This window comes from Camarhynchus parvulus, chromosome 4 (assembly GCF_901933205.1).
Source record: "Camarhynchus parvulus chromosome 4, STF_HiC, whole genome shotgun sequence".
NCBI classification, from domain to species: domain Eukaryota; kingdom Metazoa; phylum Chordata; class Aves; order Passeriformes; family Thraupidae; genus Camarhynchus; species Camarhynchus parvulus.
Genome location: NC_044574.1, coordinates 27,696,316 through 27,711,403, shown reverse-complemented (window position 1 = coordinate 27,711,403; position 15,088 = coordinate 27,696,316). Strand labels below are relative to the sequence as shown.

The window sequence follows — 15,088 nt, the reverse complement described above, 5'->3', positions numbered from 1 at the left end:
TGCTATATTCAAAGAAAGTATACCTAAATAAAAAGGAAGGGGGGGGAACAAAACACTGTGTCTGAAAAAATATTTTATGGCCTAATAACAGAGACCCCAGCTATGACTGAGAGATGCTGCATTAATAGACAATCAATCAATGGGTAATTATTTATGAAACACTTTTGGGAATGGTCTTAAAGATGTAACTGCTTTGAAAGCAGTTGGTGAGCTGTCTTTTTCTAACAAGAAAGGTAAAAAATATTTATTTTCAAATATATCAGATTGAATTTTGAGTTTTTAAGCAGTGTTGATTTCACAGTGTCTTGGGTTTCAGTTTTGTTTTGTATTTTTTTAACTGGCATTAGATTTATATACGTAAAAGAAAACAAACAGAAAAACCCTAGTGCCGTTCATATTGACGTCAGGAAATGTAGATACAGTTCCCTGGTGTTCATGTGACCATTACTAACTGTCAATTTTTTAACTGAATAAATGTAACTCATTTAAAATTTTGCTTTCTGTAGCTTCTAAGGTTCTAGAGGTTTTTTTCTGAGTTGCTTGTTGTCAGTTTTATCCAAGTTTCACAGTGAAGCGCTCTTACCCTTCCCACGACTGTACCAAAGGCACTCTCTCTCCCCCACCCACGGAACTGACTTGTGAGAAGTTGCTTGATGTCACTTTTATCTTCTCTCCCCTACCCAGACAAATGACTTGTGAGATTTCAGTAAAATGCATACTGTATTTTTTCCTTGTCTTCTCTCTGTATCTCTTTATAAACTGATGCCCCACTCTAAAGGCTAGAGACCTCTGATTTGTGTATTTACATTACTGCCTTGGAATTTACTTACACAGCACTTGGATTGAGTGTGCACAACTTAAAACTGCTTTCATACCTTCATGTCTACAGCTCCTGTTCTTGCCAAAGGATGGAGAGCACTGCAGCAGGTTTGGTTGGGCAGAGCCCTTCCCTCATTTTCTGTCATGGGCAAAACATGCCTCTCTAAATTGGTGCCACCACTCCCCTCCCAGGGTATTTCTTCTGCTGGTGAAATGTCAAAGAGCAGTATTTTAAAAGGAGGAGAGTTGGTCTGAAATGTTTGGCTGTGCCACTGAGCAAGGAAGCAGAGACTTGCATTTAGCTGCAAACACAACTTGTTGAGAGGATGTAGCTTCTGCCTGGAAGAGCTGTGTGATAATATGTAACCTGTCAGGGTGGTCTGACCCTCTTTACACTGATCAAAGTGTAAACATTAATAATTCCAAATTAATTAAATGTTTAGGGAAAGGAGGGCGGGAAGAAAATTGTGTAATTGAAACTGAATGCCTAGAGAAACTAAAAATACAGTTAGCCATTTTTACAGTCTGCAGTACTTTCTTTTTCTGTAATACCACACTGGATGTCCAGAGGAAGATACTGATCTTTTGCCTTTGAGAATTAAATAATAGTTGTGCAAGCTGTAAATTACTTCTATATGCCATAGGGCCCCTGTGCCCCTGGAGTGAAACAAAATCAGCTGTAGAAGTGCTGTAGCTGTAGTTAAGAACTGTCACCACCCATCAGTGATAAGACTGAAAGCATGGAGCAAGCAAGATCGTCAATTTTCTTAAAAGTGAACTTTGGAAACAGCAGTACATTTTTCTGTAAACTTATCATGAAGAAGAGTGGTAATTACAACTGCTGCCACACCTGTAGCAATTCTTTTAAATGGTATTTTGCTGTCATGCAAGCTTGAAAACAAAACCCGTGTTTATAAGAGAATGAAGCTGTTAAGTACTTGTAAAGATTAGCAATCCAAAGGTTGGTTGCACTTCTGACTCTCAGGCATTAGTGATATAAATTCCAGATTTCAGCTGTTTGAGGGTAACATAAAATAGCAAGAGCCTTACTAGTGTTCTTTGTAGCACAGTCTACACTGCCAGACCCTTTGCAAGTGCATTCTCCCTTGGGAAGGAAAAGGAAGTACTCCCAAAGAAACATACAGCTATCCTAGTGCCCTCGTCAGTGGGAAATGCTGCAGAAATGACCCTGCATCTCCATTAGCAGAAGCCTGTCGCTGTGACTTGCCAAGGATGCTGACTTCAGAGGCCATACAAGGTCATCTCTGGAAAAATGCCACGTCAGTACAGCAAGCACCATTACATCATTATTTCCATGGCTCTGGAAATTAAGAATAACTCAGATTCTGTTAGGATGAAACAGTCTGATCCTCTTGATTTAAGATGGGATTTTGTTTTTACATACACAGTATCTGGGACAAACATGGAAGTACACTGAACTACCAACCTCTTTCTAGAAACAAAACCGCTCACACAAATCTGGTGGCAGTGTTCCAGAGCCAGCCTGGGCAGGAGGGGCAGCTGAGGTGAGGGAGAGCCTGTATGGCAGCGGGCTGCCTCTTGCAGTGCCCAGGGAACACACACAGCCCCTCTCTCACTTCCAGTTTTCCAACTTGGTGTCTGACTCACAGATCTCAATACAGCAAGCCCAGGCACCAGCCCAGCACACACACACCTGCTGGCCTTACCCTAGCAGAGCAGGTTTGCTGGTGATCTGGTCCTGTACTTTGGTTCAACAGGTTTCCTTTGAAAAACTTTGTCCTGGCAGAATGGAAGATTAGTTTACTTTAGTCTTGGCTTATTGCACTTTGCCATATACAGAGTGGCTTTAGCTAAGAGACAGGCTTTAGCTAAGGATTGGGAATAATAGGCATCTTTGAAAATAACAACCACAAGCTTTTCTCATTGTAAACATCTCAGTTTATGTGAGAATTTTCCATCTCAGTAGAACTGACCATCATCTCATTTGATTCCTATTGTGTGGAAGTGAGGAATTGCTGGCAATGTGCACTTTGCTGGTGCAATGGGCAGTCAGAGCTGTAAATTCCTATTTTGGACACTGCTTTTGAGGTTCCTTTGGCAGCAGCTGCAATCAGCTGCGTCTCGCCCCAGCAAGGAAAGCTGCAGGATGGATGGAAACCTGTGGTGGACAGTTGCCTGTTTCCCATGTTGTAGACAAAATAGTTTGCAGAGCCTTCCCTTCAGCACCTGAGCTCTCACTCACTGCATTTCACATTCTCCAGCTACAAAAGAACAAGAAGGCACACAGGGTTGTGGCAATCGAGGCTCAGCTGGTTACATTACATATAGATGCCCATACACTCCATATTGCTTAAATCTCAAGTATCCAGGTATTTTGAGACAGAACAGCAACACACCCCTCTCGCTGGCAGTGTGCTACAACAAGAAGTCTGTTAAAAATGCTAAAATCCCAGCCCCTGCACCAGCCAAGAGGTGAGAGCTGGCCAAGGTGCAAGTCCTTTGAGACACTGTGGAGGGACAAGGCCAAGTTTGTGCTGGAAACTGCACAGCAGACACAGCACTGCTAAGAATGTGTCACTGGATCCCTCCATCATCTTCAACAGTCTTTCCTTACATCCCAACTCGATTCTTTAAACTGCGAAAAATTCCACCAGGCACTCAACAATGTTAAATCACTGTCACTAGTAGCAATTACTGAAGCACTTTTCAAAGCTTTTAGTAAAATTTCACGAGCTATCTAATTTCATGCTAGACTTCCAACAAGTCAATGCTTGTGCTTTAACAAAAATAAAAAGGTACTCTTAACAGCACTATTCAAACTAACCTACCCAGCTGGTCTTTGAGAGCAGCCAAATACATTGCTATGACTGGGCAAAAGCAGTACTTGGCATCTGTGTAAGTTCGTAATAGTAAAATACAGATGTGGAAGTTGCAGAGATTTGTTCTGCAAATTAATGCTTAACTCTACAAGCAACCTCTTGAACAGCTTCATTCTTCTGTTGATCCTGTGATCCTAACTTTTCATATAAAAATAGCATTAAGCAGCACACATAAACTTTGGGAAGCTTCTACAATTAGAGCATGGGTTGGCTTTTTTCTACATGGCGAACTGAGTTGGCTTTTTGGATTTTCAGAAAAAAATTCTGTGTCTTTTCCCAACTACATTTAAAAATCAGGTGGCACCACAGTTACCCTGCCTGGGAGGGATCTGTATGAATGTCCAGTGGCACCACTTCTGATTAACATAACAAGAAGTTATGTTAATACAAACAGAAGTTTAGGCTCTTCCTTGCAGATCCACTTTCCTGCCTTGTTTTAACATGACCTCTGCTACAAATGCACTCCCTTACAGGAGATGAAACTCATCATGGACAGTGTGGGTCCTTAGACTGTGGGAAAGAAGAGGCTACAGGTTTTGGCTACAAAGTTTGCTTCAAAAAAAAAAAACCCAAACAAACAACACCCCTTAAAACAACCCAAAAAACCCCCAAACCACTAAACCATACAGTTCCTTTGGGCCAAGACATGAACACATAGACCTGGAGTCCAAAATGGCAGCCTGTTTTCAAACCACTGTGAGTGCCTGGCATTGCACTGCTATGGTCTTAAGAGAAATGTGGCATTAAGGGGTTTTCTGTAAAGAGAAACCTAAGAGAAGGATTAGGGGCTGTTCTGTTTCTGATCTACAAATGGAATCAAATCTGTAATGCTCCATTTGTACTTCAGCTTCAAGAAAGGGCAGGTTCATAATATTAGACACCATGGCTACTAACTTCCAAGACTGCCACAAGGTAGATCTTAGTGGGTTATATAGGCTCAGAATCCAAATCACCATTGGAGAGCAGAGATAAGCATGCATTTCCAGAACCCATCTATCTTCAGTGCTCAACATTTTCCAAGGCTTCATAACACTGGCACTTACCAAAAACAAAAATAAATTTAGTAAACTTTCCTTACCTAAAGTACATAATCAATAGGTAAACCTTTGTGGCAGGAATTATGGCAGCCATCAAAACCAAACTGAAAATAACACAAATTGAAACACTATGTTTTATTAACACTCTTCCAGATTACATTTCTATTCCTAAAAAGAAAAATCAGGAATACATCTAAACCTAGGAATTGCATTACTTCTCAGTCCTGGGAATAGAACATGGTTAAGTTGGACCGCTTCATTACTTTCTGTATACCTTAATATTTAAAAAAAAAAATTAAAAAGTCAAATAATACTAGCTCCAGCCAGATTGCATATTGAACACAGTAGGTTGTTAATCACCCCACATCAATTTCCTGATAAAAATCCCTGATTAAGAAGTTTTCCCTCTAAATTAATTTATAACATTCTCTGTTGGTTGGCTCAGCCACTGGATGGCATAGGAACTGCTCCCGGGTTTCTTGTTGCTTAGATTATCCAGCCTCAGGTGCACCATGGAATCACCATCTTTGGAGGTGGAATCAGCAGTTTTCTCCTTAACACAGTCTGCTTCAAGAGGCCTGAAGAATCAGCTCTTGAAAAAACAGGAAAGCTGGTTTTGTGTAGAGGAAGGAAAAAGGAATTTCCAACACTTCGGAGAGTAGATCCTTGAGCTGAGCCAGGTCCAGCAAGTGAGAAAACCATTCAAATCCCACCATGGGAGCAGGCACCACAGCACAAACAAACCAGACAATAAGCAGATCTCCAGTGCAGAAGCTGTCCATAAATGCATCAGTCCCATGAATCATCTGCTATAAAAAGTTCAGTGTCTCATCTTCAGCATTGTTTAACTAGAGTTCTGTACATTATATACAAAAATGCACAAGGATAACTGCTTGATGCTTCCAATCCTTGTTCTTTTACAGCAATGAAAAATTTTAAAAACCAGAGTCTGGACTTATAAATAGTGCAGAAAATGCAAATGCTAAGAATACAATGCCTCCTATGATTGTCACTGAAAAGAAAACACAAAACAAGAAGAAATTAGATATCAAAAAGTAATTATATTCCATGACACATTACAGACATTATTTTAAAAAAAAAGTCTGATTCCCAAACAACCTTACTCAAAAATTCATGCTACAAGCAGTGGATGTTGTCTCTAGCTCAGTATTGGGATGCCCATATGCCAACCCACTGTCTAACTGCATCTCCAAGAATATATTCTGGCCCATAGAAGGAAACTTGGTTTAACTTATTACTTGAGCCAGTATAAAACTAGGTTAACACCTGCTGTTGGATATTTGACTGTATGGCAGAAAACAGGACAGGATATTCTCATGCCAGAGCAAGCCATCAATTATGACTGACATATATTCAGCATTTTTTACACATTTTAGGCAACTGTATTGAAAAAAAATTACAAAAAACATTAACTGCTTACAATGGCCACAATCTGCTAGAGGCTGGGACAGAATTCTGGGAAAGCACCACTGCATATGTTCCCCAACTCTTTAAACGAACTAACGTGCCAGAAGGATCTCTGGTTTAATCTAAGGCTATTTCTGTGGCTCAAGATCCACACTGTGCTTGGAGCATAAGAAACCATTGTTAGATTAGCATTTTGTCACCAATTTCCTTGGGAAACAAACACAACAGCATGCATCTTTCACTTTTAGCAGTGAAGCTGGTTTTTTACCGCCTCTGCAACTACAGAACAAACATTCTGAATGAACACATATAGGAAACAGCTTCACAGGATTATTCTTGGGAGCAAGAAATCTCACCACATCATAGGACTGACAGTGGAAGCAAGCTGCAACCTAAGTTAAGGAAAAACACACAACCCAATATAACCTTACTGGTCCTGCCTGTTGCAATTAGCAGGTATGATAAAAAAAAATCATTTATGCCATACAGAGTAGTTCTTACAGCTTTTAAATGGTTGGTGTAAGTCATTAGGATGCAGTTCTCTTGCTCACCTGACAGTCTAGACTCAGAACTGCAAAAGAATTTCTATTATCCACTGTCAAACAATAAATACTGACCATTTAAAATAGTGTATTTCCTTTCTCTGGTCTCCTAAAAGTAGTAGTAGTGAAGCAAAAAGAGCTGGGATGTAAGACAAACTCAAAAAAAATCCCCAAATAACCCAAAACAAACCATCGGTTTTTATGGGTTTTCCTGAAGTTTCAAGAAACACTGTTCCCAAGCATGCAGCTCTTTACACCACAAACATTACCAGCATTACTTTTTTTTTTTTGAGTGAGTTTTCACTTACCAGTCCTAACAGAAATTTTTTGTGCTATCATTCTCCCTCCAATAACTGCTAAACCAGTGCATAGGCAATGTCCCACTGTTCCTCCTACTGCCACACCATAGGGGTCCTAAGGGGGAAAAAAAAAAGCACAAAGGGATAAATAATCACTGTTGAAAACCCACTAGTCCTACAGCAACCTCAGAGCAGTGCTTTGATTCCCTGGTTGCAAACTGCCAAGCACACAGGATGCTGTCTGGTGATTCATCTGCTCTGCTGTTCAGCACTGTCCTAGAGACTAGTAATAGTGAACATCAGCTGGTGAGACAGACTTAAACCCAGCCTAAGATAGAAGTATATAGCATGTTTCAGCCATGCAGCATCTTTAAGTTGTTAATCATAGATACAGAAATTTCTCTGCTGTAGTTAAACCAATAAGCAACCTCTAGAGGGAAGGTGGCAGCTGTTGAAAACCACAATATGCATCAGCTGGAAGAACACCCACCTATCTATAAAGAAAGAGCAAAATAAGTCCTTGAACTGCAAATGAAAGCTTTCAGCAGCTACAGCATTCCAAGTTCTTTGCCCTGCTTCTCCCACTTGTGCTCCACACTCTGCCCTGCTCCATCATCCAAAGAGGGAAGCATAAGCAAGAAAGATCCGAAGTCCAGAGGATCATAAATTATTTTATAATTTACTGTCAACAACAGCATTTCACATCACTGAATAACAAGCAGCTCCTCAGTGTGTGAACAACTGCAGTACATAAAAAGGTTTCTCAGATCTCCTTAGAAATTACACAGCTAAGGACAGCATGTGTCCCCTGCTCACTTCTATGTGACACTTATAGTTCCAAAAGGAAAAAAAAAAGCTGCTGCCATCACCTAAGGAACGCATGAAATCTCAAAGAGGCAAACAGCAAAACTGTAAGAAATTCTGTGGTTTGAAGACAACAGTCACTAGCCCAAAAGAACCAAAACCACAAGCCAGTGAGAAAAGGTGGCAAGCACCAAGCAGTCAGCAGGATGGAAAGCACCAAGAAGGGCAGGAAGAAGCAGGGCTGGGCCAGCAGAACAAACAGGGCCCTCAGGAGCAGGACCCAGAATCCCTGGATACCCCTACAGCCAGCAATTACCTATACAGCCCTCCCTGGCAGACGGTGGATCTCATCCCCCCATTCCATCTTAATTATTCACTGATTTTGAATACCAGGATCAAGATACCTTCAATTCATTTTTTGTTTGGTAGCACTCTTATGAGCATTTCATATTCTACAGGTACAGCCCACAGGCTTTAACTACAATGCTCAGCACTTCACAAACCAGACTAAAAAGAGTCTGACAGACACTTCTTAAGGGGACACTTAGGAAATGCAAACCAGAAGTCAACAACCCCTGGTAAAAAGATGGGCTTGAGCAACTTGCCTAGCAAATTGGGCAGAGGCTGTAGTGCCTCCTTTTTTCCCAAGAACAATGAGATCATCCTCTCCTGCTGTTAGCTCTAAACATCTTCCCTACACTGCAACAGAGACAAGAGGTTCCTGCAGGTTACAGCCTCCTTCATTACACAGCCCTGATTTATCCCTAGGGAACGTCTGAAAGTGCACCTGAAAGAAGCACGAGTCCTAGGGAAAAAAATGTAAGTTATCTCAATGCATGAAAGAGCATAGGCAAGCTACTCATGTTTATTAAAAGCTTGACTATAAGCCTTCATCTTCCTTTAAGTGTAATACAGCTATATACACTCTAATCACCACAATGAATATAATTTGATTTACAGCATTACTTAGTGCCCAGCAGTTTAGAGTTTATTGTCCTTCTATATTAACCATATTAACTCATATTTTAACAAGAGGTATCTGAGGAGGTTATCTTTCTAAGCGTTTAAAGTTTGATGGAATGGAAGTATTTTTAAAGTTACCCAGTTAAAACTGAATGACCACAATGAGCAATGAAACATCTCTTCTGTAACATCTCTCAACACTGTAACAAACCCCAATTGATGTCAGCTGCATGACATAAAGCAGCTATTTCCAGAAATGCCAGTGCAGTCCCAATCACGTAACGGTAGTTTTAATACTACACAGAGCTTCAGTGCATTTACTGTCAGGTCTTGACACAAACTATGTGAGGCACATCAAGGCAGCAGGTGTGAATCTGATAGCTCCTGCAAGAGTATTTTGTTTCTTATCCCTCTATGGGTAACCCAAAGAAGGCAAAAGAACAGCAGGGACTCTGCAACACTCACCTCTCTAGCAGCCAAGACTATGGTTGTTAATTGGGAACGATCACCCCATTCTGCTAAAAATGTTAAAGTAAAAGCTTGAACAAAGATTGGTGAAATAAAGTGTAGCCACTTCTTCTGAGGTATAGTGGTGCCTGGCCCAGATTCCACATCTCCTGGCCCATTTAACAGTTTAGTTCTCTGAAGCTGTGCAGGTCAAGGGAAAAAAAAAAAACAAGAAATAACCATAAAATTTAAAATGTCATCCAAACAACCCAAATGAAACACTTAGCAATAAAGTTAGATATTTCGTTTCTAGAATGTTATTAGCCACTGCCTGCTGCATTATCAACATATTTATAGTCACTGTTACAAAAAAATAGCTATATATACACACATTGTGCATACATTCACACATACTGTGTATACATCATATATACACATACTGTGTATGTGTGTATATCTCCACGTTTGGAAATATACACACATATATACATATATATAGCTGCAACCAGCTCTAACCTTTGATTACTGTCAATCTTGAACTGCTTACAAATAAAGTGTCCGACCATTAGAAGAAATAAAAGTAGAGCCAAGAATAAGCTGCTGGTGTCCTCTCTGCTAGCAACGCATTAAAAACACATCAAAAACACCCACACTAAGCAGAAGGTCCCTTCTCTCCTAAGAAGCCAGGCTTGCCACAGGACTGGAATCACCTGCTGAAAAAGCCTTCAGGGAACCACTTCCATCCCATCTACCACACATTTTCTGTGTCAGTTTATCAGTCACAGACACAGCTGAACAACCCAAACATGACAGTGCTGCTCTGCAGCTTCACAGCTGTAATTCTTCCACCAACTGTAACCAACAGCAATTTCATTACTTACTTCCTCATCTTTTTTTTTAATTTCTGCTTGAACTTCCTCCAGCTCTTCCTGACCTTCATCTGGACTCATTTTCAAGCCTTCCCGAAGCATTCGGATGCCAAAGATTGCAAACAGTGCTGTTGACACATAGTATGTGTACACACGAGGAATAACCGTAGTGGCATAGCCAAACAAAACTGAAAAGAAAACAAATGTGTCATTTAAAAAAATAAACATGAGGATCATAATTGTTTTTTCCACATCTAAGAAATGCTTGCTAGCAAAGTCAGAAATCTAAATATCCACTGATAAATAAATATTGCATCTTTTGTTAGTTCTGTATAATTTTCTAAGTTTTTGGAAGATAACATACTAGAAACTGCAACCATTACTGGTTATGCCAGAGAGTGAAGTCCACTAAGACACAGACAATGCACTCTAGCCAAAGCTGAGGCACTGCTGTTCCTGAGAGCCAGTCCAAACAACATTATCTTTCCCATCAAGGTCCATGCGAGTCCCATCTTTCTCCATACGCACCATTAAACTACCATCTGTAATTCTGTTAGATTAGTCATAGTATATCCCAGGTAATTCCATTTACATGTTGGATAGCATCTCTTTCCAATCATTTCATTTACCAGATAAAGTCAGAATAAGATTTTCAATGAGGTAAATCTACCAGGCATATCTACAAATTATCCAGCTGGGTGAATCCAAGTCTGTCTTCCTTTGCCAAGTGCACATTACTATTCCCTGTTCCCCATATTCCCCACATACACACAATGTGACCAACTTTGATCTTTCTTTATTTCAAAGGCAGATCCCTCTTACAGACTGAAAAGCAACTTCACAGCATGTTTTTTAGAGGTATTGAGGGTGATTAAACTAAGCCAAAACTAGTTCTTAAATAAGAAATGTGTATCCAGGACAAAGTACTTAGTTTTCACAAAGTAACACCACTTAGCATTTTTTGACAGAAAAAGGCCTATATAAATGGGAAGAAATAAAAAGTCCACGCCTTATATTCAAGGTTGTTTGGACCATACACTCACAAGTGTTTCTGCTACTTTATTCCACAAGCAATTAGATAAAAGGAAGCATAGTTGCTTTGTGTGCTTTTCTGTACACACCTTTTTAGTTGAAAAATGCAATCAGAAGTTATTACATGATCTAGAAATAATTCTGCACTGCCACTACCAGAAGTAAAAATGAGACCAGAATTAATCAGCCTTATTACTCATAAACACAGCACATACATAAATAAAGAGCAGTACTATTTGCAAAGTTAAATAAACCAGGAGTTAAACTAAACTTCTTTAAAAAGACTGAAAATACTGCAGTAAAACAATGCAAGAAAGCTAGACAAAAAGGCTTTTTCCTAGCATTTCTTACATATATAAGCATAGACACAGAGAAATAATCAGAACTGTAAGACAATTTATTTTGTCAAGCACGGCTTGAAAAAAATATCTCCAGCAGATTACTTGGAACTAAAGAGTTTAAGTGAGTATGTCTTCATGAAATCAAGGTGGGCAATCCCACCCAGGAATTTCCAAACTCAGCTTGTATAAAACAAGGGCAAGAGATAGGAGAAGGAAATGGTGTGGGGGAGGAAGAATCAAACAACAAAACAAATTTCTTTCTGAAAAGGGAATAAATAATTGGGAACCTCTAAACTGGGGGATAAAAGCAAAAAAGGAAGCTTTTATAAGAAAGCATTAAGAAATATTTGAAGAAATAATTTGTATAGATAAAGAGAGCCATAATGGGCAGGAGAAATTACACACAATGCAAGTGGAAACTGCTCTAACTAAAGCTGCAACAGTCGCAGCAGTGTGTATACACAGCAACAGCTACACACCCAAAAACCATTCACAGAAACACTTGCCAAGCAGCCTGTGCCAGTGAACTGGCTGTCTCCAGCGTGTAGAAATCAATCACCACTATTTCAAGGATTTCTGAACTGGGCATGGTTAGAAATGAGCATACAGACAAACTCTGTGCTGCATCTGGTCTACCTGAAGCTGCTCCATTTTACAATCACAGCTACCTAAGCACCCATGGCTACAGGTTCCTCAAGTGCCCCCTGACACCTTCCCACTCCTGCCCCTCCATCTTCCACTTACACAGCTCCCAGCACAAATCAAAACAGCAATGTGTGCAGGAACACAAGTCAGATGAGGAAAATGTGCCATCATATAAAGAATCTTTTGCCTTAGGAGGAAAAACACAAGCCACTCCCACATTTCCTTTAGTCACACTAATTAAACGGGAGCAAAAAAAAAAAAAGTAAACCAGTCCAAAAATCAAAGGAAGTGCTTAGGCTCTTCATCTCATTCCCCTTCCTTAAACTCCAGCTGAAGCCTAGGGAACACAAAGACTTCATTAGAGGAAAGAGCCTAAATACTCCATCTGAGATGGCATGCTCTACATGAAAAGCTTCACACTCTCCTCCAAACAGAAAACCGTGTGTATGTACTACCTGCATTCCACTTAAGGTTTTTGGATAAATACATACCCATCACTTCTTTAAGAGATAAAACAAGCGAGAAGAAGCAGCGTGCTGACCTGACAAACACGTCATGAGTCCCAGGGCAAGCATGGCACCAGCCAGCACGGTCAGGCGGTTGTAGCGCATGGCCATGATGGCCGCGATGAAGAAGGTCTTGTCCCCCAGCTCCGACACGATGATGACCGAGATAGCAGCCACGAAGGCATGAATAAAGCCCAGGTTAGTCTTGTCAGCTGACTCTTCACTGACAATGTGGACTGGAGCAACTAGCGAGGAGCCTTTCTGTAAGAAGGGGGAGCGAGAAAAAGACAAAACAAATCTGAAACACTTGTCAATTAGGCTTGAATGCTTAATAAACAGAAACACAAAGCCTTGTATTTCTCCTGTCACACCATCCTGTGTAGGGTGACATTTTAAGCAGATATACCTCTCATGTTCATTAATGACCATTAACTAGTTCCTGGCTGCCACCTACCTCAAACTGGCAGTTAGGCACTTGGCAAGAGGATCCTGCTGATTATTAAAACATTAATGCGCTGTGCATGCTATTACCAGAACATGAGAACCACCATTACAACAAAACATGGTCAGCTTAGGTCCAATATTGCTGTCTTTAAAATCCCTACCCATTTTATGACCTCAACCGTGAACAGTTTTCTGATATAAATATTAGTAAGTGCTTCAAAATAAAACTGGGTGACTACAATACCTTAGGGAAAAAAAAGCCCATTCAAAAATGGTCAGGATCATTTTCTTCCCTTGCAAAATCTTTGCATCTCAGATGCATTAAAATTTCATAGATTGATAGAATGGGTTGGGTTGGACGGAACCTTAGCAATCATCTAGTTTTAAGACCCCTGCAATGGGCAGGAATATTTTTCACTAGACCAGATTGCTCAGAGCTCCATCCAACCGGGCCTTGAACACTTCCAAGGATGGGGCACCCAGTACAAGTGCCTAACCCCACTCACATGAAAGAATTTATTCCTATTACTTAGCCTTCACTTTTCCTCTTTCTGCTTGAGCCCTAGCCAAATTTTGTGCCAGTTTTCATCAGCTTCTTCTGCACTTGCTCTGTGTTTGCTGAAAACTAACTTTAAGACTCTCCAGTGGTGAAACCAGACCAGCACACTCCAGTTCCCACTCACTCGCCGAAGTGTTTACTTCTACACACAGTAAGGTATCTGTGATCAAAAGCAAGGCCCAATATCTCTATACCGACGTTCACATCCCTGACCAGGGATGGCTGAGAAAGCCTGTTCCAGCACATCCACCAGCAGAGACAGCCCGCAGCCTGCTCTGACATGACGGCTTCCCAGCATTCCACTTGCAGCAGTGCTCCAAGTTTCCTGGTGTTGATATTTAGCTCCCACGCTCTGTGTGACACGCTGTGACTTCCCAGAGCTCCTTCACCTTCTGCAGCATTCAGTGTTTTCTGGTTTGTGTAAGCGACACCCGGCGTGCTCCATGTGCTACACCAAGCCACACGTCAGGAATTTTTCCATCCCTCTGTGTGATCAGTGGAACTAGAATCCCCTCACCGAGAACACTGCTGACTAAGTTTTAACGCAAAGGAATTTATATTAATTGTTGAGAGAAAAAAACCCGGCAGCTTTGGAGCAGCAACAAAGCCCGCTTTGAGCTGTTTCTGCGGGGGCAAGAGAGCACTGACCCCTTTCCCATGTCGGACACAGATGTCCCTCTTCTAGCAGAAAAAGGGGAGGATGCGGTGGCCACGCAGCCCTCCTTTTTTTCTGCTAAAAGCGGGGAATTTCGGAGCCCGACGGCCTCCGGAAGCGCAGCGCGGCGCCGGCCGAGCGCTGCCGCGGGGGGCACAGCGCGGGCAGCCGGCGCGGCCCGTTCCCGCCTCACCTCAGCCCGCGGCTCCGCTCCCTGCGCCGCCGGCGGTGGCGGCGGCTCCTTCTTCCTAACGGGCTCTTCCTCGGGAGCGGCGCGGAGCCGGGCCGGGGCCGCCAGGAGCAGCGCGGCCGCCAGGAGCAGCGCGGCGGCCCGCGGGAGCGGCGGCAGCAGCGGCGGCGGCGGGGACCCCATGGCGGCCGAGCACGGAGCTGGGGGGCGGTGCGAGCCCCGGTTGAGGCCGCCGCGTCACCGCCCGCGCCGCGGCCCCGCCGCCGCCCCGCCCGCGCCCGCTTCCTGCCGCGCGCGCGGACGGCCCGCCCCGCCCCGCCCCGCCTCCCGCCGCGCTGCCGGGTCCGCCGCCCTGGGCCGGGGGGCCGGTGCTGCCGCCGTGTGCCGGCGTGCCGGGCGAGGGTCGGCACCCCCTCCCTCCTTCGGCTCCCGGCGTGGCGAGGCGACGGGCAAAGGTTCCCGGGCGCTGCGTTCCCGCGGAGCGGGCGAGTCCAAGCGTGCCCCTTCCCTGTTCGGGGTTGCCTACGGGCAGGGAAAGGGCGCAGCGGCAGGGACGGGCAGCGGCTGCGTGAGGCGGCAGAAAAATCCGCATAGGAACGGCCCGGACACATCTCGGTTTCGTTGTTGGCCAAGTGCGCAGCAACGCT

At 42.8% G+C, this 15,088-nt stretch overlaps 1 protein-coding gene across 1 annotated transcript; it reads right to left on the bottom strand.

Annotated features, from left to right (window-relative positions):
• Positions 1–4,842: 4,842 nt before the first annotated feature.
• On the bottom strand, positions 4,843–14,624 carry TMEM165 (transmembrane protein 165). The gene is made up of 6 exons (XM_030948323.1): positions 14,445–14,624; positions 12,629–12,854; positions 10,082–10,257; positions 9,219–9,401; positions 6,996–7,101; positions 4,843–5,729 (listed from the first exon to the last, which is right to left on the bottom strand). Exons 1-6 carry the CDS (start codon positions 14,622–14,624, stop codon positions 5,653–5,655), a joined length of 948 nt encoding a protein of 315 aa, XP_030804183.1. The 3' UTR covers positions 4,843–5,652.
• Positions 14,625–15,088: the final 464 nt, after the last annotated feature.